The following is a 27,494-nucleotide window of genomic DNA, read 5'->3' on the forward strand; positions in this document are numbered from 1 at the left end:
TTTATAGTAGGATGCGTAAGACTGACAGCACTGATCGGGATCTATACTCCATTGTAGGAAGATTACTTATAATTCTGTCATCTCAAAACACTTATTACTCTAATGTGATCATCAAGAACTCACTGTTTTTATGTAGACATTTCCTCATCAATTTAACAGCATCATGAGCACATGAAAATTATTTATACATTTTTAGTGTGATCACATTTCATCATATTTCTCTGTAATGGCATGATCCAGAGCATGTTGGGCAATGACAGAAATGCTATACAGTGAAATAAATATCATTATCAGACAAAAAGAATAAACACATCCATTAAGCCTAGGCGAAACCTCTATTACAGAAGGTTTATAATACACATAATGGGAATACCTGAAGGAAAAGAAAGAGAGAAACAAGTGAAGAAATAATCAACAAAATATTTTAAAATTAACGGGAGCTGGCAAACTGTACATCCAGGAATCTTAGAGAACACTAAACATGATAAACTACAAAAGCGTACACCCAAGGATATAATATTCAAACTAGAGAAAAATCAGAGAACACATGTAAAAATGCCAGAGAAAAAACACACTTTAGGTATAAAGAAACAAAGATGTGAATGAAATTGGATTTATTTTCAAAAATCAGGCAAGCACGAACAGAGTTGAGTGAAATATTTAAAGTGTTGATAATAAAAAACCACTCTCCTGGAATTCTCTGTAGAGCAAACTTATCTTCCAAAAATAATAGAGAAAGAAGGACTTTTTGAGACAAAATGGAGGAAATTTGTTATGAGTACATGTACTTTGAATGAAATTATCAAAAATTTATCAGAAAGAATGTAAATGATAAAGGTAGAGGATTAGCACAGAAAAAAATGAAGGTAAAATATATTTTATATTTCCTATAATTAATATAACAGATGACACTTTGTTTAAAATAATATTAGCAACAATTTATTTGGTAATGAAAACCTCATCGCCAAGTGAAATAAATGACAGCAATGTGACAAGACACAGGGAGGGGAAATTGGGAACAGTGTGTTGAGTTATTTGCACACAGAGAAGTGGTACAGTTCTGTTTGCAGAGGAGGTGGGGTAGTTGTAAATGTGTACTGAAAACTGAAGGGCAACCACTAAAAGAGTGTTTTTAAAATCATGTAATTGGTATGCTAAGAGAGAAGAAAAAATAAGATAAAATTTTCAATTTCAGCCAGAGAAGATGGAAAAACTGTTTAAGACAAAAAAGAAATAAGCACAAGACATAAAATACAGTAAAAGAAGTGGTATATATTAATCCAGCTTATCAATAATCACTTTAATCATAAATGGTCTCGATACAATTGAAAGATATAGCAATATCACATTTTAAAACAAACAAACTGAGTTATATATTGTCTGTAAGAATCCCACATTCAATATAAAGATACAGATAGATGAAGGGTAAAGGGATGGAGAAAAATATACCATGTTAACACTAATCAAAAGAAAGCTGCCATAGGTATATGAATTGTAGACAATGCAAATTCCAAACCAAGGAAAATTCAGAGATAAAGAAGGGCATTAGATCTGGATAAAGGGGTCTATTCTCCCAGAAGGCACAGCAATCCCTCATGTGTGCCTCCATAACAACAGAGGGGCAAAATACATGAAGCAAGAAATGATAGAATGCAAGGAAAAATAGATGAATCCAGTACAACAGTAGTAGAAGTCAACACCCTCTTATCATGAATTATAAATTCCAGTAGGTGAAAACTGAGGAAGGACAGAGGTGAACTGAACAGCATTGTGAAACAACTGGATTTCATTGTAATCTATGGAATATTTCATACAAGAACAGCAGATATATACATTCTTCTCAAGTTCTCAAGATTATACATTCTTCTCGAGTTCACCTGGAACATTCACCAAGACAAACCACATTCTAGGACATAGAGCACACCTTAACAAATTTGAAAGAACAGAAATCATAAAAAGATACTCTCACACCACCCAGGCATTGATCTAGAGTCAATAACAGCAAGATAGCTGGAAAACCCCCAAATACGTGAAGATTCAACAACACATTACTAAATAATACATAGGATCAAAGAAGTCTCAAGTGAAATGAAAAAATAGTTTGAACCAAATGAAATGAAAACACAACACACCAAAGGTTCTTGGATGCACTAAAGCAGGGCCCGGAGGGAAATTATGCAACTGAACAAATACAATGGAAAACCAAAGGTCTGTAATCAATAATGTAAGCATCTGCCCTAGGAAACAATAAAAAGAGAGCAGATTAAACCCAAAGTAAGCACAATAATAGAAATAATATAACTTAGAAATCAACGTCACTGTGGGAAGTCAATGGTAAAAATTAAAACAAAAAGTGCTGGTTGTTTGACAAGACTAAGATAAACACCTGGTTAAGATAACAAAGAAAAGGGGGAAAACAGAAATTACTAATATCAGAAAGGAAAGGAGAGGGAAATGAAAATTAAAAAGGATTTGATAAAATCCAACATCCATTTATGATAAAAAAAAAAACTAGTAATAGAGGGGAACTTGTACTTCTTGAGAAGGAACAGCTCTATGAATCCTGTACTTAAGTTCATAACTTTTGTTTCATATGGCATGAATGTCTCTGTGAAACATCTCTAAGAATTCACAGCAATAGAATTAACTCCTGGAATTAATGAGATTATAGGAAAGTTGAGGGATATGTGAGTCAACGCTTTCCCTATAGACCCACACAAATATAGTCAAATGATCTTTGACAAAGAAAGAAAGGCAATTCGAATGAAAAATAAAGTCTTTTAAACAAATAGGAGTGGAAATATTGGATATCCACATGCAAACGCACACACACAAATGTAGTCACAGGTCTTACGTATTTCAAAAATTAAGTCAAAACACATCACAAATCTAAAATGTAAAGCGCCAAGGAAATAAACTCCTAGAAGACAACATAAGAAAATCTAGATGACATTGGGCTTGGGGATGAATTTTTAGATACAAAACCAAAAAGCAAAGTCCACAAAAGAAAAAACCAAAAATATTACTTCATTAAAATGAAATAACTCCTGCTCTGCGAAAGAGTGTTAAGAGAATAAAAACATAATTCTCCGAGTAAGAGAAAAATCTTTGTAAAACACTTACTGGTTAAATGACTGGTTCAGAAATATCAAAAGAACTCAACAGTCAGAAGACAAACCAACCAATTAAAAAATGAGCAAAAGATCTGAACAGATAGCTCACCAAAGAAGACATAAATGGGAAAAAAGCAAGATGAAAACATGTTCTATATCAAATGTCATTGGGAAATTGCAAACGAAACAACAATGAGGTATCATTAAACATTTATTTAATGGGTAAAACTCAAATCATTCAGTACACCAAACACTGGTGAAGATGCAAAGCTACAGGTAATCTTCAGTCATTGCTAGTGTAAATGGAATTTGGTACGCCCACAATGAAAGACAGAAACTTTCTTTGAAAACAAAATACAGTGTCGCTGCATAGAGTAATATCCAGCAAGATGTCTCCTTGGTATTTTTCCTAATGAATTGAAAACTTCATCTTCACTCAAAATCTACACATCAATCCTTATAGGTGCTTTATTCATATTTGGCAATTGTTAGAGTTTTAACAAGATGTTCTTCAATAGTTGAATAGACAAATACAATCAGTGGAATATCCATACAATGAAATACTGTTCAGTGATAAAAAGAAATGAGGTATCAAGCCATGAAAACATATGGAGGAATATTAAAAGTCTATTGCTAAGTAAAGAAGTCAATGGGACAAGGCTATGTAGTGCATGATTCCAAGTATATGACATTCCAGAAAAGACAAAAGCATGAGCCAGTAGAAAGATCTTTGGTTGTGAAGGATTTGGGGGTGGGGGAAGGGATGAATCACAGATGGAGCACAGAGGAGTTTTAGGGAAGTGAAACTACACTATGTGATACAGAAATGATGGCTCCATGTCATTATACATTTACCAGAACCCATACATTGTATAACACAGAGTCAATACTAATGTGCACTGTCCACTGTAATGCGTCAATATGGGTTTGCAAATTGTAAGATATGGACCACAGGTATACAAAATGTGAAAAATGGCACAAACTGTGTGGATGCAGAGAGAAGGGTTATGTGGAAACTGTAAATTCTGATCAATTTTTCTGTAAACCTAAAACTGCTCTAAAAAAAATGAAGCCTTTTCCAAAAAACAACAACAACAACATGAAGATGGACTCATTACAATTCACTCCTAATGACTGAAACAAGACATCTCTCATTCAACTGATTTCAACACATTTCAATAAGCCAGTGTGGTGCTCTACGAGCCTGAGACCCATAAGGGAGGGGAAACTTCCATGAAATGCCTTGTTGGAGAGCACAGCACTGTATCCTCTGAGAAGTGCCATGGTCACTCCCAGTAGTGTCAGAACTCCAAGGTGGATATTGAGTGTCCTGGTGGGTCCTCGTATTGTAGACCTAGTAATGTACAGACGAGGGTTACCTTTATTCCTATTTTGAGTATCTCTGAGTCAAGAGATTCCCAGAGATTTTTTTTTTTTTTTTTTTTACCGCAAAGGGGCATCTCTTACAGAATCATGCAAGAGTTTGTGAACATATGCAGATGAGGCCAATTTGGCCAGTAGTAAGATGACCACTTGAAGTTTCCTTAGGTCTAGTGATCCTTGGGTTGGATTTTTCATCAGGGATGTCCCAATTAAGGGATGAAGAGCAGCAACTCTCCACTGAGCTCCAGCACATACAAATGGGTGTTGTCCTTAAAGATTGCACTCCCCAGTGCTGTGCATTCAGTTAATCCCAAGGAACTACCCAGGGAACCAAGGTGGCTGGGAGAGGGGTGGCCTCCTCCATCACCATTGCTTCTTTCAATGAACTTAAGAAAGGCCATGCCTCTCCTACAGGTGGCATAAGTGGAAGGGCCAATGTTGGGCTCCATCATATCACAAGTAGGTGTCAGTAGCCGTGCTGAACAGGCAGGTAGTTGTTTCCAGGGCCAAAGGCCTAATGGGTACCTTGGTAGAAGGTCACTTACTCAATGCTTATGACAGCCTATTCCAAGAGATCTCAGTACCTGGTGACAATAGCAGCTCTAATGGCATATAGTGTAGAGAGTAGGGAAATTTCTTCATGAGAAGCCAATGGACAACTTAAGGCCTTCCTCCATAGAGCCTCAAATCACTGCCATCAGGGTCAGAGGCCTCCTCAGTGACAACTGGTTGGATAGAGTTTAAGGAGCCTAAGCTTATGTCAGGCTTGAACTAACCCCTTTGCTGTGTCAAATTCAGACTATGGGTGTTGCCCACTATAACACAGAGAGTCAGGATCTTTGTTGCAATAGATATAGGGGTGGCAGCAGAGTTACTTGGGGGTCCTGGTGAGCCCTCTGTAATCTCACTACCTACTGGCTGCATTTTCCTGCCTCTCTCTGAAATAACTGCTATTTAAGGAGTGACCATCTGATGGGCTCACCTCATTAACAGGGTATAATCATCCTTGTAACCCGAGATGTCCCCTAATGTTGAGGCAACACCAACCTCACTCTCAAGTTCACTCTAAACACACAGAGGGATTCCACTGAAGATGCTGGACCCAGGAGCAATTAAGGAGGGCCCCATCCTCATACTCCTGCTCTCAAAGGACAAGGAATTATCAAACCTGTCAACTCAGAGTCCTCTGTGTATAGAACCCAGGCTTGGTGGGGTCAACAGTGCAGCATAGGGCAGCACAGCGCCCAGGAGGAGCTGCCCAGCAAGCAGCAGCCCACAGTGCAGGAGCCTCCAGGCTTTCTCATCAGCCTGTCCAGGGAAGAAGGCCCAGGGGGGAAAAGGGAGGGTGAGGCTTAAGTTGTCAGTAGTCAAACATTGAACATGTACACCCTGGCCACTCATTACAAGAGTATACAGCGGTAAGAGAAATAGGCATTCACAGTGGTGTGTTTCTATATAAAGAAACGCTAACAGGCTGATGAAGCAGTGAGCAACACTGGTCACATGAGGGAGGCTGGAGTCAGAGCAGAGGAGTGGGGCAGGACGTGCAGGCGGGGAGTCGTCTTAAGTGAGTCTCCTCTCAGGAATTTTTTAAACCTTCCCACACACTATTTATTTAAAATAAGGAGATGGATTTATCTACACCATATTTTCCTACACTTGATCATTAGTTTTAATTAACCTTTGCCTTTTAAAATTAATTTAACCTTTGTACATAGAAAATCACTCCAAGATTTAATCCTTTAAACACTACTGGATATAAAACTATAAATGATTTTAAAAACCTTACTAATTCCTTTCTAACAAAAAGGACAAAGGGCATTATAGTTTGTCCTTCCAATATATTTCACACTGGGGATATTTTCAGGAAGCGGTAGCATATTATAATACATCAGTGGTTTGCAATTAAGCACTGAAATAACTAGGAATCCCAAACATTTACATAAGCTTTGACCTATTTCCTCTTTTCAATAAAAATAGAAATTCAAGGGCTTTATCCTCAATTTCATTAAAAGAAGAATTCATTTGCCTTAGGAATAGTATAGCCTTTTAAATGTCAAAGTTCTCTAGGGACATGGACACAAAAAACTGACCAAAAAGTGGAAAAAGCACCTGAGAACTTAAGTAAACCCATCTCACATCACGAGGTTCTCTCGCCTGAATGGAACAAAAATTCTATTTGGCTCCACAATTTTCTTGCCTTACTCACATCCTATCTCACAATCAACTTACATTTTAAAACCCCAAGTGCTAATGGAGACTAGAATCAAAGGGCTGCAACCTTCAATTGATAAAGCAATCCAAGATATAAATAAGAAAATTCAAATCAGTACACAGAAGCAGCCTGCTTGCCTAGAGTTCAGAAGGAAACATATTCTGAAACTTGCAGTCTAGACTCTCCCAATTGAGATGTAAGCCCTACAGTGCTTTGTCCCTGGTGAAGGGGGTTAGAGACCCCTGAGCAGCCACAGGAATGGACTCTGGGAGCCCCACGCACCCTCCCTCTCCTGTGAGCATGGAGGCACTGCCTCCCCCAGGCTCCCATCCTCACAAGTGAGGAAACTCTCAGCCGCATTCAGTTTAAGCTTCTGACCCACATGAACTCCAAATTCATGAACCCTTTGTCCACAAGACGGAACACTTGATCCTCACAGACTTTCTCAACGTGCACAGATTACACTCTCAGTGCACCTACAGTGTGGGTGCAAAACTCAAACAATGTCTAAAATGTCCAGGCCTAAGGAACCACAACCACAGCCTCAGAAAGGGCATCACTCCCCACCCCATGAGCACGTGCGCCCCCAGCTTTCCAGGGCTCTGCAGCTCCTCTCAGGATAAAGGCTCCTTCCATGGGGCTGTGAGCAGTAGGACACCTGCAGGGGAGGCTCCCCAGGAAGGACAACCGGGCCTTCAAGTCCTTCCCTCTGCAGGCCCAGGGGGGCCTTAGCTTGGGTCACTGTCCACAGGCTCTGCCCCCACCGGAGATGCTTTGGAACATCATTGTTATTTAAAATGACAGAAACCTAGTGTTTAGAATAATCCAGCAAAATCACTTAAATCCAGCCTTTCATTGGAAAAAAGGTAAAATTATAAGGCAAATTTAGTAACTCAACTAGAAAATCCTAAATAGCTATTCCTTTCAGGAAAAAACGGTCAGTTTATTATTTCCTTGGCAAGAAATCACACGAACGCTTGTGCTCTGCATGTCTAAGTTCTGGAATTTCATTAGAAACATCCAAACGTAAAGAACAGACCTCAGAAACTAACTACACATGTTCAGGGACAGAAAGCATAAAATAAGTATTCTTAATAAATGGAATGAAATATGAGAATATTTTATTTTTTCTGAAATCCACCTCTTTGTTGCCTGTTTGGAACTATTTTATATTGTCTTCCAAGCTGTATGCATTAAGTATATTTACCCTTAATGAAAAATGGAGACTTAAATAAGTGAATAAACCTTTTGTATGTCACAAATCTAGGGAGGGGTTGTGCCAACAGGACAGATAACCCAGGAAAGTTTCTGGAGAGGAAGCTCCAACTAAAGGACTTCCCAGAGGATGTCTGGGCCCAGAAAGATCCTAGGGGAGACGCACAGGGATTTCACGCAATGTAGTTCCAGGTGGTTATTCCCTGCTTTCCTCTCATGCAACATATCCACTGACAAATATGATCTTTAAAAAAGATCAATCCACTGCTCTGGGGAATAATGATAAAGTGAAAATATTGGGTCTGTTTGATGCACCACGGAGGACGAATAGTTGATAAAGATGCTGTGAATCCCAGGAGCAGGTGACTTTGGGAATGTGGGGAGGGATCCGGAAATTTAGAGACTTATTGGCAGTCCTAGGAAGAGCCGGGCTAGGGGACAGGGTGTGGATTTGAGACCCTGCTCCCCAAACATGTTGAAGACTCAGGAGAAAACGGGTCCCTTCTGAGGAGAAAGGAGGCCCTGGGGACCCACAGACCACAACCCCTGCGCGCACGGACCCCGGAGACCCAGGCCCGACTGTCCTGCGGGCCCTCCCGCGTGCCCCGCACCGTCTGGGACACGCGGGGCTGCGGGCGCACAGCGGCCCAGAGACGCTCCCGCCCAAGTCGCCGCGCGCAGGGACCACAGGATGCCCGGGGCCCGGCTGCCGGCCCCGCCCCCACGCTGCGGCCGGAGGGGCCTGAGGGCCGAGCGGCGCCACCGCGGACTCGGGGCCACAGCCCCCGGAGGGGACCGCGGGAGGCCGGGCCCGCCCCACCGCTTCCGACCAGCCCCTCCTCCCGCATCCTCCCCCCGGGGCCGCACACTCACCATTTCTAAGCTTCCAGGGTCCCACAGCGTCCTTACTACGATTTGGTACAGGTCACAGCACGACAGAGCCGGCGAGCCGGCGACATAACACCGTGGTGCCTTTAACCGCAGAAGACAGGCATCCCGAGCGGCTGGAGCAGCAGCAACTTCCAGGTGGTTGGGGGGATTTGTCCGGTCCACCTGCCCCGGCGCCACCTCTGATTGGACGGTTCACAAGACCTTGCCCTCTCCTGCCTGAGTGACAGCCCCCTGAAGTTACGTTACTGAACCTAATGCCAGCAAGAACGTGTCATCTCCAGGGACAATTGTATTCAAAAGCAGTGCCGGGAGGGTACTCCTGGAACTGTGATCCTTCTTTACAAACACAAGTAAAAGTCACCTCGCCACGTGCAATAATTAGTCTCTCTCCATTTTGATCTTTGTTAACAACTGGGGTCTGACATACTTTTGCCAAAGAGGTACACAGGCACGGACAGCAGGTATACATTAGGTGGGCATCCTTCCAACACTTCAATCAGATTCAGAAAAAGAGCAAGGCAAGCAAAAACAAGCCATTTGAGAAGAAAAGTGACTTCTGGGTATTCAGAATGCTTGACTTTAGAAAATGTTTCTAACATGAAAATATTTGTATCCCATGGAAAATGTAAGCAGGGACTCTTTCTCATCTGTGGTTAAATTACTCTCTGTGGTCGTGATCCACCCCTTACTTGTGGTTACACTATTTAATCCATCTATAATGAGACATCAGAAAACTTGGCTGCATCTAAACAATCACCTCACTGATTGGTGAGTCTATGATACTAGAGAGTAGCATTCATTCTGACAACGTGGGAATCACTCCACAACAGGCATCCTCTCCATACAGTCTGCACAGATACCCTTTCTGACCATTTCCTCTCCCAGTTCCCTGAGGAAGCACCCACCTTTGATATCATCTGAGTCAAACAGCCCCACCCAAGTCCACCTGAACTTCAGCAATAACTCTACCATGCCCAGGGACAGAAGGATCCCTGGAGGCCATCGGACACATGGAAACTGAGGGGAGGAGCTACGGAATTATAAGTGATCTCAATAAAGAGAGAAAAGAAGGGCCCAGTTTGCAGCCAGTGCTCATCATACAAGGGGGACACTGCTGGGCAGTGGCATCATCCATCAGTCACCATCCAATGTAGGAAGAAAAGTTCTGTGGATATTCAGCATCAAGCACTGAGAGATGGAGAAGATAATTCCATTTCATTATCTGTTTTTCATCTTCCATTTAGGAACTATCTGGAAAATAATAGTCTGTAAGGAGGTTTCCTGGAAATTACTCTGATTTCCTACATCAGGAATGCCTGTTTTTTGTTTTATCTCCTAATTCTGCATCTCCACCTCAAATAAAGGACACACCATACTAAGATTGTGCATTCACCTAAGAAGATGCATAAGTCCGGCTCCACTCTCACACACTGTTGAGCTGCAGGTACATGACACTGAGGAAACTACATTTCATCACTGCCCCCCCCCCAACTTCATTTGCATCTGTGGGAATTCCAGTTCCAGTAGTGGCCCCATCTGGACAGAAAGCGTGAATGTGCTTCCTGCACTCATGAATTGATAAACTGTTCTGCTTCTCACAGGTAACACTAGGGACAGCCTGGCTCTGTCTTGAGGTCACATCATGGTGCTCTCAAAGGTCCTTTAATCACTGTGGTTGGCATAGTAGACATGATACCTAAGGGTGCCTTTGGTAAGACCACCTGACTCCTGTTAATCACCATCATGGGAAACATGAAGGCCAGAATATACTTAGAGTGTTGGTGCATCCACCTGCACAGAGGGAAGCCCATAAGAACTCAACAATATCCTACTATATGGTCTTATAAGCCAAACAAAGAGCTCCACTTAAGAAACAGAGAGTTGTTGTACACATGGAGATAGATATTTTTCCCATGACCTTGAGAAATGGCCCTAATGGAATGAGTTACACAAGGTTCAGGAAGCTGCTCTGCTGGAGGAGGTCATTGTGAGGACATGACCACTGGTTGACCCTCAGACTGGACTTGGGCAATCAGAGGCTTCTTAACCACTCCCCTGTCCTTGGACTACATGTTCTACCTACTGTTCCCAAACAAGGAGCCATTCCAAGGATGCAGTCTGGAGAGAATAATGCGCTGTTGAGATCATCGGGACTGTAGACATTACTGGACCCCATAAAAGCCTCTATATAAACTTTTAAGATTCTGGTGGGTGGTTATGGAGATCTACTCATCTTGCACCACCTATGACAAGCCTCAAAAATAAGTTCCTTTACTTATTAAACTGCCACCAGACAATCTGCAGTGACTCCCTCTTTCTTCAGGCTCTCCTTGCCCTCCATGTACAAGAGCCAGTTTCAGATGCCACCCGGAGAACTCTCGAGGTTGTGAACAAACATGTTCTTAGCTCTGAATGAAAATAAAAGAGCAACTGATCCTTCTTGTGCTGGGAAGCATGGAGGATGACTGGCACAACAAGATATATGTTTGCACTTTTAAAACTATTGTTTTCTTCATGGTCTCACTGAACAATGACATGGTGTTTGAGGTACTGGCAGGAGAAAGGATGAACTAAATTGTTCTATCTAGTGGGCAAAGAATGAATTACCAAAAACTAATTATCACAACATTTATTTAGTGAAGATTTCAAAGTATGGGAAAGTAAGCACCCATAGAAGAAATCAAAATAGCCATCACAGAACTTTATTAAAAGCGCTAGTTCTCAGTAGTTTTAAAGGCCAATTGCAGCCTTACATTTCAAGGAACCACTGAGTCATCTGCAGTGTGAAATGTAGATTCCACTGAGAGAAATTCTGCTTTCTAAGTGTTTATAAAGATGATGATGACAATGACAGTGAGAATACTAACAGGAATGCTGACACTTACAATAAAGGCACTTTGGGGAGGCTTACTAAGTGTGAGGCATGGCACTCAGCACCTTAGGGGGACTGGCTCATTCCTTTTCATCTGCACAGACTTCTAACAGGGAAGCACTAACGTGATCCTATTTGATAAGAGGAAACTGAGACTTGGGGCAGCTGAGTGACTTGGGTGACTTTACACAGGCAGTCAGGAGGGGGCTCGGATTCATCACCAGGCTGCCCGGCTCAGACCAAGCTTTGCCACTGAGCATGCTTCACCTCTAATTATGAAATTAGGAAAAATGGTTCATTGAATAGGACTGAAAACTTTGTGCAAATCAGAAACAATTTTATTCTTCCCCATTAGCCTTATTAAAATCCCCACTGTGGAATAGATTGCCCATGTCCTTGGTTGAAATCTGAAGAGGGTGCCAAAGTATTTTTAGTCACTTTTTGGTGCTAAAATGCCATGGTCACTGTCAGGCACAGTGACTGCCAGCCCAGCCTAGTACTCATAGAAGATGTTTGGGAGCAGAGCACAAAGAGGATCTGGTGTGTGAGAGGCATCCCATCGAAAGGAGGAACCAATCCAAACAGCAAGCAAAGATGTTTCTTTTCACTCCAAGTATTTATCATTGCTTTCATCTATAGCTTCACGTCAGAAAACACAATGATCAATCTGATGAATAAGATGGAAGAAGCAAATGTTGTTATTGGAGATGAGAGGCTTGTTTAGACAAGCTAAAGAGAAAATAACTGGGAAATTACTACAACTGATGAAGGAGTCAGTGTGTTGAACATTGTGTAAATACATACATTATACATAGAAACATATATTATAAAATTAACATCACATGTCCTTCAAAATTTGGAGGTTTAGGGTTAACATCATATGTGGGATCTATATGCAGACAAGTCTGAGTGTTTCTTGATGAGGTGACAGAGGCATTACCTCCATGCAAACATAATCAACTTTGGTGCATGGGAGCCTCCTGAAGTCAAAGACGCAGCTCTCTCTACACACAGCAACCTTTTTAAAGACATTTCCATCAGGACGATTGTTTCTGCCTTAAAATACCATAATTGCAAAGTATATCTCTGAAAATAACTTCAAAGGGTATTTGGGAAATGATTGCAAATAAAGAATGAAGAGTAAGTTTTCACCAGATGCACTAATTACAAAAATTAATGAGTTGTGATAATTTAATGGTCTGTTGCCGCCATAAAAACTAACCAGCTGTTTGTATAGCAATGATTTAACCTCTCAGGGAACATTTGGCAGTATCTGGGGGCATTTCTGGCTGTCATGACTGTGGCAGGTGGGAAGCACTGCTACAGACATCTAGGGATCCTTTGATGCACAGAACAGTCCGCTTCACAAAGACTATTATGTTGTTGAAAATGTCAGTAGTGTCAGTGTTGAAAAACTGGACTAGTCAGATGAACCCCTGATGGTGTATAAACACACAAGGATGTAACAAAATAGATGATGAATTCTGACAATCTATAACTCTCCTGTCTCCTCCATCCAAAGAAATTCTATATGAAATAAAGAGATAAACAGTAAAAAATATAAAATGAAAATACTGAAAGTAAACATCAGGAAGTACTTCTGTATACGTAGGCAGTGGAAGGCACCATATCCCAAGAAAATTGTAAATTAAAGTTAAATAGATTTGATAAACTAAAAAATGTAAATATATCAATGATAATAATAAAAGATACAGAAACACCACCTGGGAAATTGTTTCCTGTAATAAAATCGAGAAAAACATAATATCATTAACAGTTTAAATAGTTCTTAGTAATCAAAAACAAACTATGAATGTTCCAATAAACATGTGCAAAAGCCATGCACAAAGCTTACAAAATTATAAATTATAACTGCCTATAAAAGTTATAAAAATAATTAGTTCATTAGGCCCAATATACATAATGAAAATAGATGTACTTATTAATGCACAAAATACCTATCTTGGTTTCCTAATACATTTAGTGAGGCATATTCTTGTGGGAAAGTGCAAATGGGTGCTTCTTGATCTGTTCCCCAACAAATACAGTAACCCAGAAACAACACCTTATCTGTAGAAGACTGTAGAGATAAGTTCTATCATCAAAGACCTGAGAGATACAGGGGCACTTTTTAACCATCTTCCTCTTTACTTTCCATGTTTGTTTGTTAGAAAACTATGGAGAGTGAGTTTAGAATATCACAAACTTAAAGAGGTTGCAATGTCAATTAGAGCTGTTTTCCAAATGTGGAATCATTACTGGGGCATATGACCAAGGCTTGTGGCATCTGGTGTGCAACTCCTTACACATTCTTACACAGAATACATATTCTTCTCAACCACGCATGGAACTTTCTCCCAGGTAGATCAAATCCACGCCCTAAAAAACACTTCATTAAATTTAAAATGCTAGGAAATTTAAAATTTAAATACAAAGTAAGATCTCTGACCACAAGGGAATGAAATTAGAAATCAGTAGCTTGAGATATTTGGGGAAATTTGCAAATATGAGGAAATTACACAAGACACTCCTAAATAACCAATAAGTCAAAGAAATCAATAGGGAAAACAGAACACATTTTTAATGAATGAAAACAACCACCTCAATATACCAAATATTATGGGCTACATCAAAAACACTATATAGAGACAAATTATATCCATAAACACCTCAGCTAACAAAGAAGAAAGATCTCAAATCAGTAACCATTTACCTTACACATTGGAAAGGATGAGAAACCAAACCAAAAATGAGATAAGGAAATAAAAATTAGAGCAGAAATGAAGAAAATAGAAAACACATAAAGAAAATCAATGAAACCAAAAGTGTGTCCTATAAAAAGACCAAGATTGACAATAAAGAACTAATAGACAATTTAGCTAGATCGACCTAAAGAGAAACAAAGCCAACTCAAATTCCTGGAATCAGATTGAGAGCGGGGATATTACTACTAAGATTATAGAAATAAAAATGGTTATAAAAAAATTCAATGAATAATTGCACGCAAAGAAATTAGATAACTTAGGTGAACTGGATACATTTCTAGAAATACACAAACTCCCAAAGGTGACTAAAGAGAAACAGAAAAATCTGAATAGAATGATAAGAAGTGAAGTGGTTGAATTAGTAAACAAAAAACTACCCATAAAGACAAGCTGAGCTCAAGACAGTTGCACAGCAGAATTCTCCAAAACATCCAGTTAAGGTTTAATAGTCATTCTTCACAAAGTCTCACCCAAAACAAAATCAACACAACACTTCAAACTCATTTGTGAAACTAATGTTATACTGATACCAAAATCAGACAAAAGTATCACAAAAAAAAACCTACAGACCTATTTCCCTTGTGAATATGGATCCAAAAAATCCTCAACTAATATTAGTACCTAATCCAGCTACATCTTAAAATAATTAAACACCATGACAAAGTGGGATTTATTCCAAGGATGCAGGGTGGGGTTACCCTCTAAAAATCCATTAATGTGATACATCCTATCAATAAAGAGCAAAAATGACCTGATCATCTCAATACACTCGGAGGAAGTACTTGACAGAATCCAACATTCTTTCATGACAGAAACACTCAGCAAACCAGGATTTGAAGGAAATTTCCTGAACCTGATAATGAGCAGGTATGGGACACCCACAGTTAATACTATAGTTAAAGGTGAAAGGCTGGATATTTTCTTCCAAAAATGAGGAACAAAACAAGAATGTCTGTTATTGCCCCTTCTATTTGACAATGTACTGGAGATTTTAGTCAGAGCAGTTTTGCAAAAAAAAGGAAATAAAAAGCATCCAGACTGGGTAGGAAAATGTAAAACTATCTTCACTCGTATATGACTTATCTTGCAAATAGAAAACTCTAAGGAAGCCTCTAAAAAATCTATTAGAACTGACAATTGAGTACAGCAATTTTGTATGATACAAGATAAGTATAAGAAAATAAATTATATTTCATACACTGCAATGAACAATCTGATAAAATTAACAAAAGAAATCTAGTTATAATGGCATCAAAAAGAATAAAATAGGAATAAATTTAATAAAAGTAGAAAATACTCTGAAAACTGCAAAACATTATTAAAAAATTAATAAAGATCTACGAGTGTGAAATAACAAACACTGGCAAGGATGTGAAGAAAAGGGAACCATTGTGTATGTCGGTGGGAATATAAAGTGGTGCAGCTACTATGGAAAACAGTATGGAGATTCATAAAAACTTAAAATAGAGCTACCATGTGATTCAGCACTTCCACTTCTGGGTATTTATCGAAAGAAGGGAAAAATGCTAACTCAAAAAGATATATGTGTCCACATGTTCACTGCCACATTATTTACAATAGCCAAGATATGGAAACAACCTAGGTGTCCATTAATAAATAAATGGATAAAGAAATTGTGGTATACTAGTACAATGGAACATATTCAGCCATAAAAAATGATTGAAATCTTGCCATTTGTGCCAACATGGATGGACCCTGCTGGCATTATGCTAACAGAGAAAGACAAATATTATGTGATCTCTCTTATATATGAAATCTAAAACAAAAACAACAAACAAAAAAACCCACCAAGCCTGTGGATACACAGAACAAACTGGTGGTTGCCAGAAGGGGGAAGTGGGAGAAAGGGGTGAATGAGGACAAAGGTAAAATTTAAAAATACAAAACAAAGAGAGTTGTACCCCCAAATGCATATTTATGATAGTCATATATGAACAGAAAAGTGATTATACACTTATATATTTAAAATTTAGAAACTACGCACCATCGCTATTGGATGGTCATTAATGAATGCACATAATTGTAAAGGGATATCAGTTACAGAGCGCAAGAATTCTGAATGTGTATGGAGAAAAACACTCTTCTAGCCACATGATCATCTCCATAGATGCAGAGAAAGCATTTGACAAGATCCAATAGCCATTTATGATAAAAACTCTTAATAAAATGGGTATAGAAGGCAAGTTCATCATCATAATAAAGGCCATCCATGACAGACCCACAGCCAACATCACACTCGATGGGGAAAAACTGAAAGCCATCCCTCTGAGAACAGGAACAATACAAGCATGCCCATTCTCACTACTCTTATTGAACATAGTACTGGAGGTTTTAGCCATTAGTCAAGAAACTAGTCAAGAAATTAGCAATTAGTCAAGAAAAAGAAATAAAAGGGATCCAAACTGGAAAGGAAGAAGTGCAACTCTCATTGTTTGCAGATGACATGATTTTATATATAGAAAACCCTAAAGAACCCCTGAGAAAACAGGGGTAGAGAAAACAGGTAGCAGCAACAGGCAAAGTTCGCAGCCCCAGGATCACCCAGAGCAAGGTGGAGAGAGCTTGGTGGTGGTGGCAGGGAAAGTGCACAGCCCCAGCATTGTCCAGAGCATGGTGCAGAGTGTGTGGCAGAGGGGAAAGAGCACAGGAGAGGGAGGTGCCCCATCCCTGCCCAGCACTCCAGCCCCAGGATTGCCTGGAGCACAGCCCAGAGAGCTTGGTGGTGGCAGAGGGGAAAGTGCATAGCCCTAGAATCAACTGGAGCACAGTGTAGAGCATGTGGCAGAGGCAGCAGGGAAAGTGTACAGGTGAGGAGAGGTACCCCGTCCCTGCCTGGCACTCCAGCCCCACTATCCCCTGGTGCATAGAGCAGTGAGCAAGGGAGAGGTGGCTGGGAAAAGGGAAAGTTCACAGTCCTGCAATTTCCCACAGTTCTGTACAGAGAGACAAGTGGGGGCTGGGGGCAGCACTGGGGAAGGAGAGTACCCCTGCCCCTTCCTGGTGCTCCAGATCTGCCATCAATCAATCACTCAGAGAGAAAAGTAGTTAGTGGCTGGAGCTGGGGAGCCCCTGTTCATTCTGGGCCCAGAATACACAGCACCTGATCCCCACCCAGTGTTGGTATGTGGCAGCTGTGACCAGATAAGAGCACCAGGAGGAAGCAAAAACCCACTCCATCAAGCAGTATGAGCAGGTATATTAAATCTTCAGACCAGAAGGAAAGTCACAAGTACCCAGGAACCAACCGTGAAGGCAGAGAAATCCATAGCATAAATGATAAGGAATTCAAAACAACTATCATTAAAAAACTCAACAAGTTACAAGAAAACACAGAAAGACAAATTAATGAATTCAGAAGCTTCTTCACAAAGGAGATTGAAACCATAAAGAAGAACCAATCAGAACTGTTGGAGATGAAAACAATGGATAAAATAAAGAAAAATCTGGATTCCCTAAAGAACAGAGCTGACAACATGGAGGAGAGAATAAGCCAGTTAGAGGACAGTACTATAGAAATGCTTCACAGGGAGGAGGAGAACTAAGACTAAAAAGAAACGAAGAAGCTCTCAGAGAAATATCTGACTCAATCAGGAAATGCAACATAAGGATTATAAGTATTCTAGAGGGGGAAGAGAAGGAGAATGGAGCAGAAAGCTTGCTCAAAGACATAATAGCTGAGAACTTCCCAAACCTGGGGAGGGAGCTGGAAATCCATGTGAAAGACGCCTCCAGATCTCCTAACTTTGTCAATATAAAAAGACCCACTCCAAGGCACATAGTAGTGAAACTGGCAAAAGTCAAGAACAAAGGAAATATACTAAGGGCAGCAAGGCAGAAGAAAATAACTTGCTAAGGAACCCCTATCAGGCTTTCAGCGGATTTCTCAGCAGAAACCTTACAGGCTAGGAGAGAGTGGAGTGATATATTCAAAATGCTGAAAGACAAAAACTTGCAGCCAAGAATACTCTATTCACTGAAAATCTCCTTCAGATATGACAGAGAAGTAAAAATTTCCCCAGATAAACAAAAGCTAAGGGAATTCATTGCCACAAGACCCCCCTACAAGAAAACCTCAAGAAGTCCCTCATACCTGAAAAAAATAAAATATGAAAGGGGCTACAAAGCCCTGAGCAAGGAGATGACTAGATAGGTAATAATCAGAAAACAGCAGCTCTCTATCAGATCAGGTTAGTAAACACTTAATGTTAACATTAAGGATAAAGAAAAGGAAAACACCAAAACAAAAATGACCTCATCATTTTAACCACAAACTCACAACACAAGACGGAAAAAGGTATGACAAAAATAACTTAGAAGGGGAAGAGGAAAGGGATGGAATCAGTATAGTCTAAGGAAATAAGAGGCCACCAGAAAATGGACTATCTGAACTACAAGATTTTTTATATGAACCTAAGGGTAACTACTAAACAATCAATTAGAATAGAGACATTTACAGTAAACAAGGAGAAAATGAAGGAAATCAACAGAGAAAACTACCTAATCAAATTGGTAGTCCAAAATACAAGGGATGAGAATCAAAGGAAACGCAGAAGAACCGGGAAAAGTGCGATAAGATGGCAATATTAAGCCCTCATATATCAATAATCACTTTAAATGTATATGGCTTGAATTCTCCAATCAAAAGACACAGAGTGGCAGGACGGATTAAAGAACAAGACCCAACAATATGCTGCCTCCAGGAAACATATCTCAACTCTAGAGACAAACATAAGCTCAGAGTAAAGGGATGGAAGACAATATTCCAAGCTAATGGCAAACAGTAGAAAGCAGATGTTGCCATACTTATATCAGACAAAGTAGACTTCAAGATAAAACTGGTAAAGAGAGACACAGAAGGGCAGTATATAATGATAAAAGGGACTCTCCACCAAGAAGACATAACGCTTATAAACATGTATGCACCCAACACAGGAGCACCAAAGTATATAAAGGAACTATTAACAAATCTAAAAGGAGATATCGAGAACACGTAATAGTAGGGGACCTCAAGACCCCACTTACATCAATGGATAGATCATCCAGACAAAAAGTCAACAAGGAGATAGTGGACTTAAATGAAAATCTAGACCAAATGAACTTAATAGATATCTAGAGAGCACTCCATCCAAAATCTGCAGAATATACATTCTTTTCAAGTGCACATGGAACATTCTCAAGGACAGACCGTATATTGGGAAACAAGGCAAACCTCAATAAATTTAAGACTGAAATCACATCTACTATCTTTTCTAACCACAATGCCATGGAACTAGAAATCAACTACAAGAAAAAAGATGGAAAAGGAACAAAAATGTGGAGACTAAACAACATGCTATTGAACCAACGGCTCATCGAAGAAATAAAGAGAGAAATCAAAAAATATTTGGAGACAAATGAGAAAGAAAACACACCATACCAACTCTTATAGGATGCAGCAAAAGCAGTCGTAAGAGGGAAATTTATAGCAATACAGGCCCATGGTAAAAAACAAGAAAAAACTCAAATAAACAATCTTAAATTACTCCTAACAGAATTAGAAAAAGAAGAACAAAGCCCAAACTCACCAGAAGTAGGGAAATAATAAAAATTAGAGCAGAAATAAATGAAATAGAAACAAAAAAGACTACAAAAAGGATCAAAGAAACAATGAGCTCGTTCTTTGAGAGGATAAAAAAAATTGACAAACCCCTAGCCACATTCACTAAGAAGAAAAGAGAGAAAGCTCAAATAAATAAAATTAGAAATGAAGGAGGAGAAATTGCAATGGATACCACAGAAATACAAAAGATTATAAGAGAATATTATGAAAAACTATATGCCAACAAACTGGACAATCTAGCAGAAACAGATAAATTCTTAGACTCTTACAACCTCCCAAAACTGAATGAAGAAGAAATAGACAATCTGAATAAACCAATCACAAGGAAAGAGACTGAAACAGTAATCAAAAACCTCCCCCAAAATAAAAGTCCAGAACCAGACAGCTTCTCTGGAGAGTTCTACCAAACATTCAAAGACAATTTATTACCTATTCTTCTCAAACAATTCCAAAAAATTGAGGAAGACGGAAATATTCCTAACACATTCTACAAGGCCAACATCACCCCAATCGCAAAGCCAGAGAAGGACAACACAAAGGAAAACCACAGGCCAATACGGCTGATGAACATAGATGCAAAAATCCTCATCAAAATATTGGCAAACCAAATACAGCAATATGTTAAAAAGATCAAACACCATGATCAAGTGGAATTCATACTAGGGACACAGGGATGGTTCAACATCCACAAATCAATCAACATGATACACCATATTAACAAGAGGAGGAGAAAAAAACCACACGATCACCTCCATAGATGCAGAGAAAGCATTTGACAAGATCCAACACCCATTCATGATAAAAACTCAATAAAATGGGTATAGAAGGAAAGTACTTCAACATAATAAAGGCCACATATGACAAACCCACAGCCAACATCATACTCAATGGGAAAAAACTGACAGCCATCCTGCTGAGAACAGGAACAAGACAAGGGTTCCACTCTCACCACTCTTATTCAACATAGTACTAGAGGTTTTGGTCAGAGCAATTAGGCAAGAAAAATAAATAAAAGGAATCCAAATAGTAAATGAAGAAGTGAAACTCTCGCTGTTTGCAGATGACATGATTTTATAAATAGAAAACCCTAAAGAATCCATCAGAAAACTATTAGACATTATCAACAACTACAGCAAAGTTGCAGGACACAAAGTCAGTTTACAAAAATCAGTGGCATTTCTACACTCTAATAACGAACTAACAGAACAAGAACTCAAGAATACAACTCCATTTACAATCGCAAGAAAAAGAATAAAATATCTAGGAATAAATTTAACCAAGGAGGTGAAACACCTATACAATGAAAACTCTAAGACATTATTGAAAGAAATTCACATAAAAAAATGGAAGGATATTCCATGCACATGGATTGGAAGAATAAACAGTTAAAATGTCCATACTACCTAAAGCAATCTACAGATTCAATGCAATCCGAATCAGAATCCCAATGACATTCTTCATGGAAATAGAACAATCAATCCTAAAATTCATATGGGGCAACAAAAGACCCCAAACAGCTGAAGCAATCCTGAGAAAAAAGAACAAAGCTGGAGGAATCACAATCCCTGACCTCAAAATGTACTAATATAATAATCAAAACAGCATCGTACTGGTACTAAAACAGACAGACAGATCAATGGAAAAGAACTGAAAGCCCAGAAATAAAACCACACATCTACGGACAGCTAATCTTTGACAAAGGAGCCAAGAATATACACTGGAGAAAAGAAAGTCTCTTCAACAAATGGTGTTGGGATAACTGGACAGCCACATGCAAAAGAATGAAAGTAGACCATTATCTTTCACTATACACAAAAATTATCTCAGAATGGATCAAAGACTTGAAGGTGAGATGTGAAACCAGAAAATTCCTAGAAGAAAATATAGGAAGTACACTCTTTGACAATGGTCGTAGAAGGATCTTTTCAAATACTGTATCGACTTCGGCAAGAGAAACAAAAGAAAAAGAAAACAAATGGAACCACATCCGACTAAAGAGCTCCTCCAAGACAAAGGAAACCAGGAACAAAACAAAAAAGAAACCCACCAACTGGGAGAAGATATTTGCAAATCATATATCTGACAAGGTGTTAATCTCCAAAATATATAAAGAACTCACACAACTCATCAATAAAAAACAACCACCTTATCAAAAGATGGGCAGAGGGTATGAACAGCCATTTTTCCAAAGAAGATATACAGATGGCCAATAGGCACATGCAAAGATGTTCAACACCACTAATCATAAGAGAAATGCAAATCAAAACGACAATGAGATATCACCTTACACCTGTTAGAATGGATATAATTACCAAGAGAATAACAACAAATGTCGGAGAGGGTGTGGAGAAAAGTCACCCTCATCCACTGCTGGTGGCAACGCAAACTGGTGCAGCCGCTACGGAAAACAGTATGGAGATTTCTCAAAAAATTAAAAAGAGAAATACCATACAACCTGGCCATCCCTCTACTGGGTATTTATCCAAAGAACTTGAAATCAACAATTCAAGGAGACATTCACCCCTATATTCATTGCAGCATTATGCACAACAGCCAAGATGTGGAAGCAAACCAAGTGCTAAAAACTGACAAATGGATATACATACAATAGAATACTCAGCCATGAAAAAAGGAAAAATCATCCCATTTGCAACAACATGGATGGACCTTAAGGGTAGTATGTTAAGCAAAATAAGCCAAAGACAGACCCCATGTGATTTCACTCATATGTGGAAGATAAAACACATGGACAAAAAGAACAGATTAGTGGTTACCAGAGGAGAAGGTTAGGGGATGGACGTAAGGGATAAAAGGTCACTTATATATGCTGACTGACAACTAATAATGTACAATGGAAGTTCCACAATGTTATAAACTAATATGACCTCAATAAAATAAATTTTAAAAAATTAAAATTAAGGGGCCGGCCCAGGGGTGTAGTGGTTAAGTTCACGCTCTGTGCTTTGGCAGCCTGGGGTTCAGGGCTTCGGATCCCAGGCACAGACCTAAGCACTGCTCATCAAGCCATGCTGTGGCAGCATCCCACATACAAAAATTAGAGGAAGATGTGCACAGATGTTAGCTCAGGGCTAATCTTCCTCAGCAAAATGAGGCCTGCCTTTCCCCTTTTCTTCTCTTTTCTTTAAGGATTGCTCTTGTAGGAATGACCATGTAATGGACACAACTCTTGCACAGGGTATATAGTCCCTGTCTACCATCCCGGTCCCTGGGGTATGTCAGGCCAACCCAGTTTGTGTCACAGCTTCACTCTAACACACAGATAAATCTTGGCAAACATATTGACCCAGGAGTCATTTAAGGAGGCCCCAATCCCATACTCCTGCTCCCAAATGCCTATACAATCTTGAAACTGCCAATGCTGGTGAGTGGAACCTAGAACTGAGGTTGGTGGGTCAACAATGCAACACGGGGCAGCACAGCTCCCAGCATGAGCTCCCCAGCAAGCAGTAGCCCACAGTACATGCCATCACCAGGCAGCAGAGACGGGGAGCAAGTCAGAGCAAGAGAAGACAGACCCACGGGTGGGGTCATGTGTGGACATGCTGCGTAGGGTGCCAACTGTTATGGTCACCTGCAGAGGGGTGGTTCCCCTGTTGGGACTGATGCCAGGGTGGCACAAACACACACACACAGGGTAGGAAAAGGCTTAGGACTCACATAATACAGGAATCAGGGGAGGACAGGGCAGGCCTCTCAAGCAGCTCTGACAGGGCTCAGAAAGCAAGGAAGGGAGCCTGGCCTGGGGCTTCACTGGGCCTGGGGGTGGCGCCGGGGCAAGAGCTCTGCACACAGGCAGGGGCTGGGGTGGTGGGAATCTCCTGCCTGCTCTAGAGGAGAGAGCACCCAGGCTTCCTCCTCAGCTTGTCCAGGTGGGGGCACGAGGGGAAGAGGGTGGGTGAGGCTTAAGCTGTGAGCAGGCACCCAAAAATGTGGAGTCTGACTGCTCACTACAGGGACAAAGTGGGTAAGAAAAATATGCATTCTCTATTGATTTATGTAAAGAAACACTAATAGGAGCCTCAAAAATGTATTTGGGGGTGACTTGATTACCACTGCTGCAGGGGACCAGGATATGTTGACAGTGAGTCTTCTTAAGGTAGAGTTTGCTGTCTTACAGATTTATTTCAAATAAACAGAGAAATTTATGTAACTATATTTTACCATTTAACAGTCTTTAATTCTAACTTTTGTACATCGGAAACCATCCTAAGATTCAATTCCTTTAAATACTATTGGTTGCAAAAGTTTACACAATTCAAAATGAAAATTTTCAAATCTCTTTCTCACTAAAAGGGCATGTGGCGTCCTACTTTGTCCCTCCCCTGTATCTCATGCTGGGGATATTTTGGGGAATAAGCAGCATATTATAATGCAATCAGGGTTTGTGTTTAAAAGCTTACACGTATTGGATTTTAAAAGACTTACATAAGCTTTCAGAAGTTTTCCTCACATAAATTAAAGTAGAATTTCAATTATTTTAGTCTTTTAAATTTCTATATTCTCTAGAGACATGCATATAGAAAAATGGATCTAAAAATGAAACATGTACCTGAGAACTTCAATACATTCATCTGACATCTTGAGGTTCTCTTTCCTAAATGGAACAAAAATTCTATTTGTTTCTAGAATTTTCTTGCTTTCCTCACATCCTACTCTGAATCAACTTACAGTCTCACGGCCCAAGTGCTAAGGGAAACTAGACCCAAAGGGCTTCCCTAGTCCATCGATAAAGGAATCCAAAGGAAAGAAACACAAACACTGGAATCAGCTCAGATGAGCAGCCTGCTTCCCACAGGACAGAAGGAAAGCCACACTCAGAAGGTCCCATGTTCCTGACTGTCCTGGTGAAGACAGAGCCCTGGAGGGGGTCAGTCCCTGGAGAAGGAGGGGAGGGCACCTGAGCAGCCACAGGAAGGAGCTCTGGGAGCCCCACACACCCTCCTCTCCCCAGGGAACAGTGCACATGCTCCCTCTCTCAGGCTCCATTCTCACAGTGAGGAAACTCAGCTGGATCCAGTTTAAGGTTCTGACCCAAATGGACCCCAGATTAATGGGCCCTAACCCAGGACACAGAGCTCCTGACTCTCACAGACTTTATCGGTGTAAACAAGTTACTCTCTGAGTGCACCTACACTGTGCTTGCAAAACTCCAACTATGTCTAGAAACCGGCCCAAGGGAACCACAGTGACAACCTCAGAAAGGGCGTCATTCCCCACCCCATGAGCACGTGCACCCCCAGCTTTCCAGGGCTCTGCAGCTCCTCTCAGGATAAAGGCTCCTTCCATGGGGGTGTGAGCAGTAGGACACCTGCAGGGGAGGCTCCCCAGGAAGAACAGCTGGGCCTTCAAGGCCTTCCCTCTGCAGGTCGAAGGGGCCCTTAGCTCAGAGACACTGCCCTCAGGCCTCTCTCCCTACAGGTGTTTTTTTGACCACTGTTGACATTTTAAATACACAAACCCAGTGTTTGAACAATCCAGTGAAAACACTCAAACCAATCTTATGTGGAAATGAGGGAAGAAAATTGTATGGCAGTTTTCTGACTCAACAAGAAACCCCACAAGCATGCATTGCATTCTGGAAAAAAAAAAGATGTTAATTATTTTTTCCAAGACAAGAAATTTTTTTTATAAACTATTAATCATACTTGAACACTTCTGCACATCTAAGTCCTGGAAATCCACATGAACTCACCCAAAATAAAAGAACAGATGTCAGAATGTTAGTATCATGCTCAGGGGAGGAAAAACGAAAAATAATTTTTAAATCATGCAATGTAAAACTGGAATATTTTATTTTTTCTGAAATTCACTTCTTTTCTCCCTCTTTGGAGATATTTTATATTGTCTGTCAAGCCGTATTGATTAAATAAATTTTTATTCACTGAAAAAACTGAGACTAAATTTAAGTGAATACCTCTTTTCAAGGTGACAACCCCAGGGAGGGGCGGTGCTGACAGGACAGACGGCCCGGAAAAGTTTCTCAAGAGGAACCTGCAGCAAAGGACTGCCAGCTGCGCGTCCGCGCCCAGGTCGCAGCCTGGAGGAGAGGCGGGAGGAGCTCGCACCACGCGCCTCCAGGGGGATGCGCTACTTTCTCTCAAGAAAAACATCCACGAACGAGGAATAAACCCTCTTAAAAGAGCCGCCCACTGACTGTGGAAAAGTGATAAACAACTAAAATATCGGGTCTGTTTGTGGTTGATGACGATGCTGTGACTCGGAGACGGGAAGTTGGCGTTCGGGAACGTGAGGAGGAATCTGGAAATTTAGGGACTTACTGTCGGTCCTGGAAGAGCTGGGGGGACAGGGTCGCTGACTTGAGACCCTGCTTCCCAAACGTTTAGAAAACTCAGGAGAAAACGGGTCCCCTCTGAGGAGAAAGGAGGCCCTGGGGACCCACAGACCGCAGCCCCTCCGCGCACGGACCTCGGACACCGAGGCCCGACTGTCCTGCGGGCCCTCCCGCGGGCCCCGCACCGTCTGGGACACGCGGGGCTGCGGGCGCACAGCGGCCCAGAGACGCTCCGGCCCAAGTCGCCGCGCGCAGGGACCACAGGACGCCCGGGGCCCGGCTGCCGGCCCCGCCCCCACGCTGCGGCCGGAGGGGCCTGAGGGCCGAGCGGCGCCACCGCGGACTCGGGGCCGCAGACCCCGGAGGGGACCGCGGGAGGCCGGGCCCGCCCCGCCGCTTCCCACCAGCCCCTCCTCCCGTGTCCTCACCCCGGGACGCACTCTCACCATTGCTGAGTGTCCTGGGTCCCCTGAGTCCTTCCTATAATTCAGCACAGGTAACAGTGAGACAAAGTCAGTCGCAGAGCAACGTGGGGCCTTTAAGGACAGGCGACCTCAATCTTGAAGGATCGTGGAGGGACAGGAAGTAGGGGGTGGGCGCAGAGACTCGCCCCACCCACCTGCCCCGGCGCCGACCCTGATTGGACAGTTCAAAACCCCCGCCCCCTCGCTCTTGAGTGACAGCGGGACAGACGTTTCGTCTCTGAGCTGACCGGGAGCTGGACCTAGTCCTCTCCCGGGACTTTCTATTGAAATTTCTTCCTGCGAGGCCACTTGGGGAACTGTGACCCTTCTTTGCGGACACAGATACTTAAAAGTCACCTCCCCATATGTAATAATTAGACTGACTCCACTCTGATCTTTGATCTTCCACCCGGCGCTTCCCCACCCCTACTCATATCACAGTTTACAAAATCCTGTGGCCTCCCAAGCCCTTCGCTCTGCTGGGAAGTTGGAACCTGTAGCCCCAACTGGGCGCAAGATCTCTTCTCAGTCTAACCACAAGGTATGAGATGTGTTCATTCAGTTCTAAGGTGTACGTTTTACACTGGAGGGAAATTTCTTTTAGATCATTTTTTGAGTGTATCCTGAAAAATCTTTGAAATGT

The 27,494-nt window shown here is 41.1% G+C and overlaps 1 protein-coding gene and 1 long non-coding RNA gene across 2 annotated transcripts in view; both read right to left on the reverse strand.

The window, feature by feature from the left end:
* Positions 1–26,827, reverse strand: LOC139041303 (uncharacterized). Its single transcript, XR_011496198.1, has 3 exons — positions 26,010–26,827; positions 24,645–24,689; positions 1–12,356 (listed from the first exon to the last, which is right to left on the reverse strand). It is a non-coding gene; the product is annotated as an uncharacterized lncRNA (long non-coding RNA).
* The window catches only part of LOC106824401 (zinc finger protein 709-like), a 29,915-nt gene extending 2,893 nt beyond the window's left edge, over positions 1–27,022 (reverse strand). Inside the window, exon 1 of the mRNA XM_044751814.2 lies at positions 26,834–27,022. Coding sequence (XP_044607749.2) covers positions 26,834–26,836 — 3 coding nt within the window. The 5' untranslated portion in view covers positions 26,837–27,022. The remainder of the gene's footprint in view (positions 1–26,833) is intronic.
* Between the last annotated feature and the right edge of the window lie 472 nt (positions 27,023–27,494).

This window comes from Equus asinus, chromosome 20 (genome assembly GCF_041296235.1).
Source record: "Equus asinus isolate D_3611 breed Donkey chromosome 20, EquAss-T2T_v2, whole genome shotgun sequence".
NCBI classification, from domain to species: Eukaryota; Metazoa; Chordata; class Mammalia; order Perissodactyla; family Equidae; genus Equus; species Equus asinus.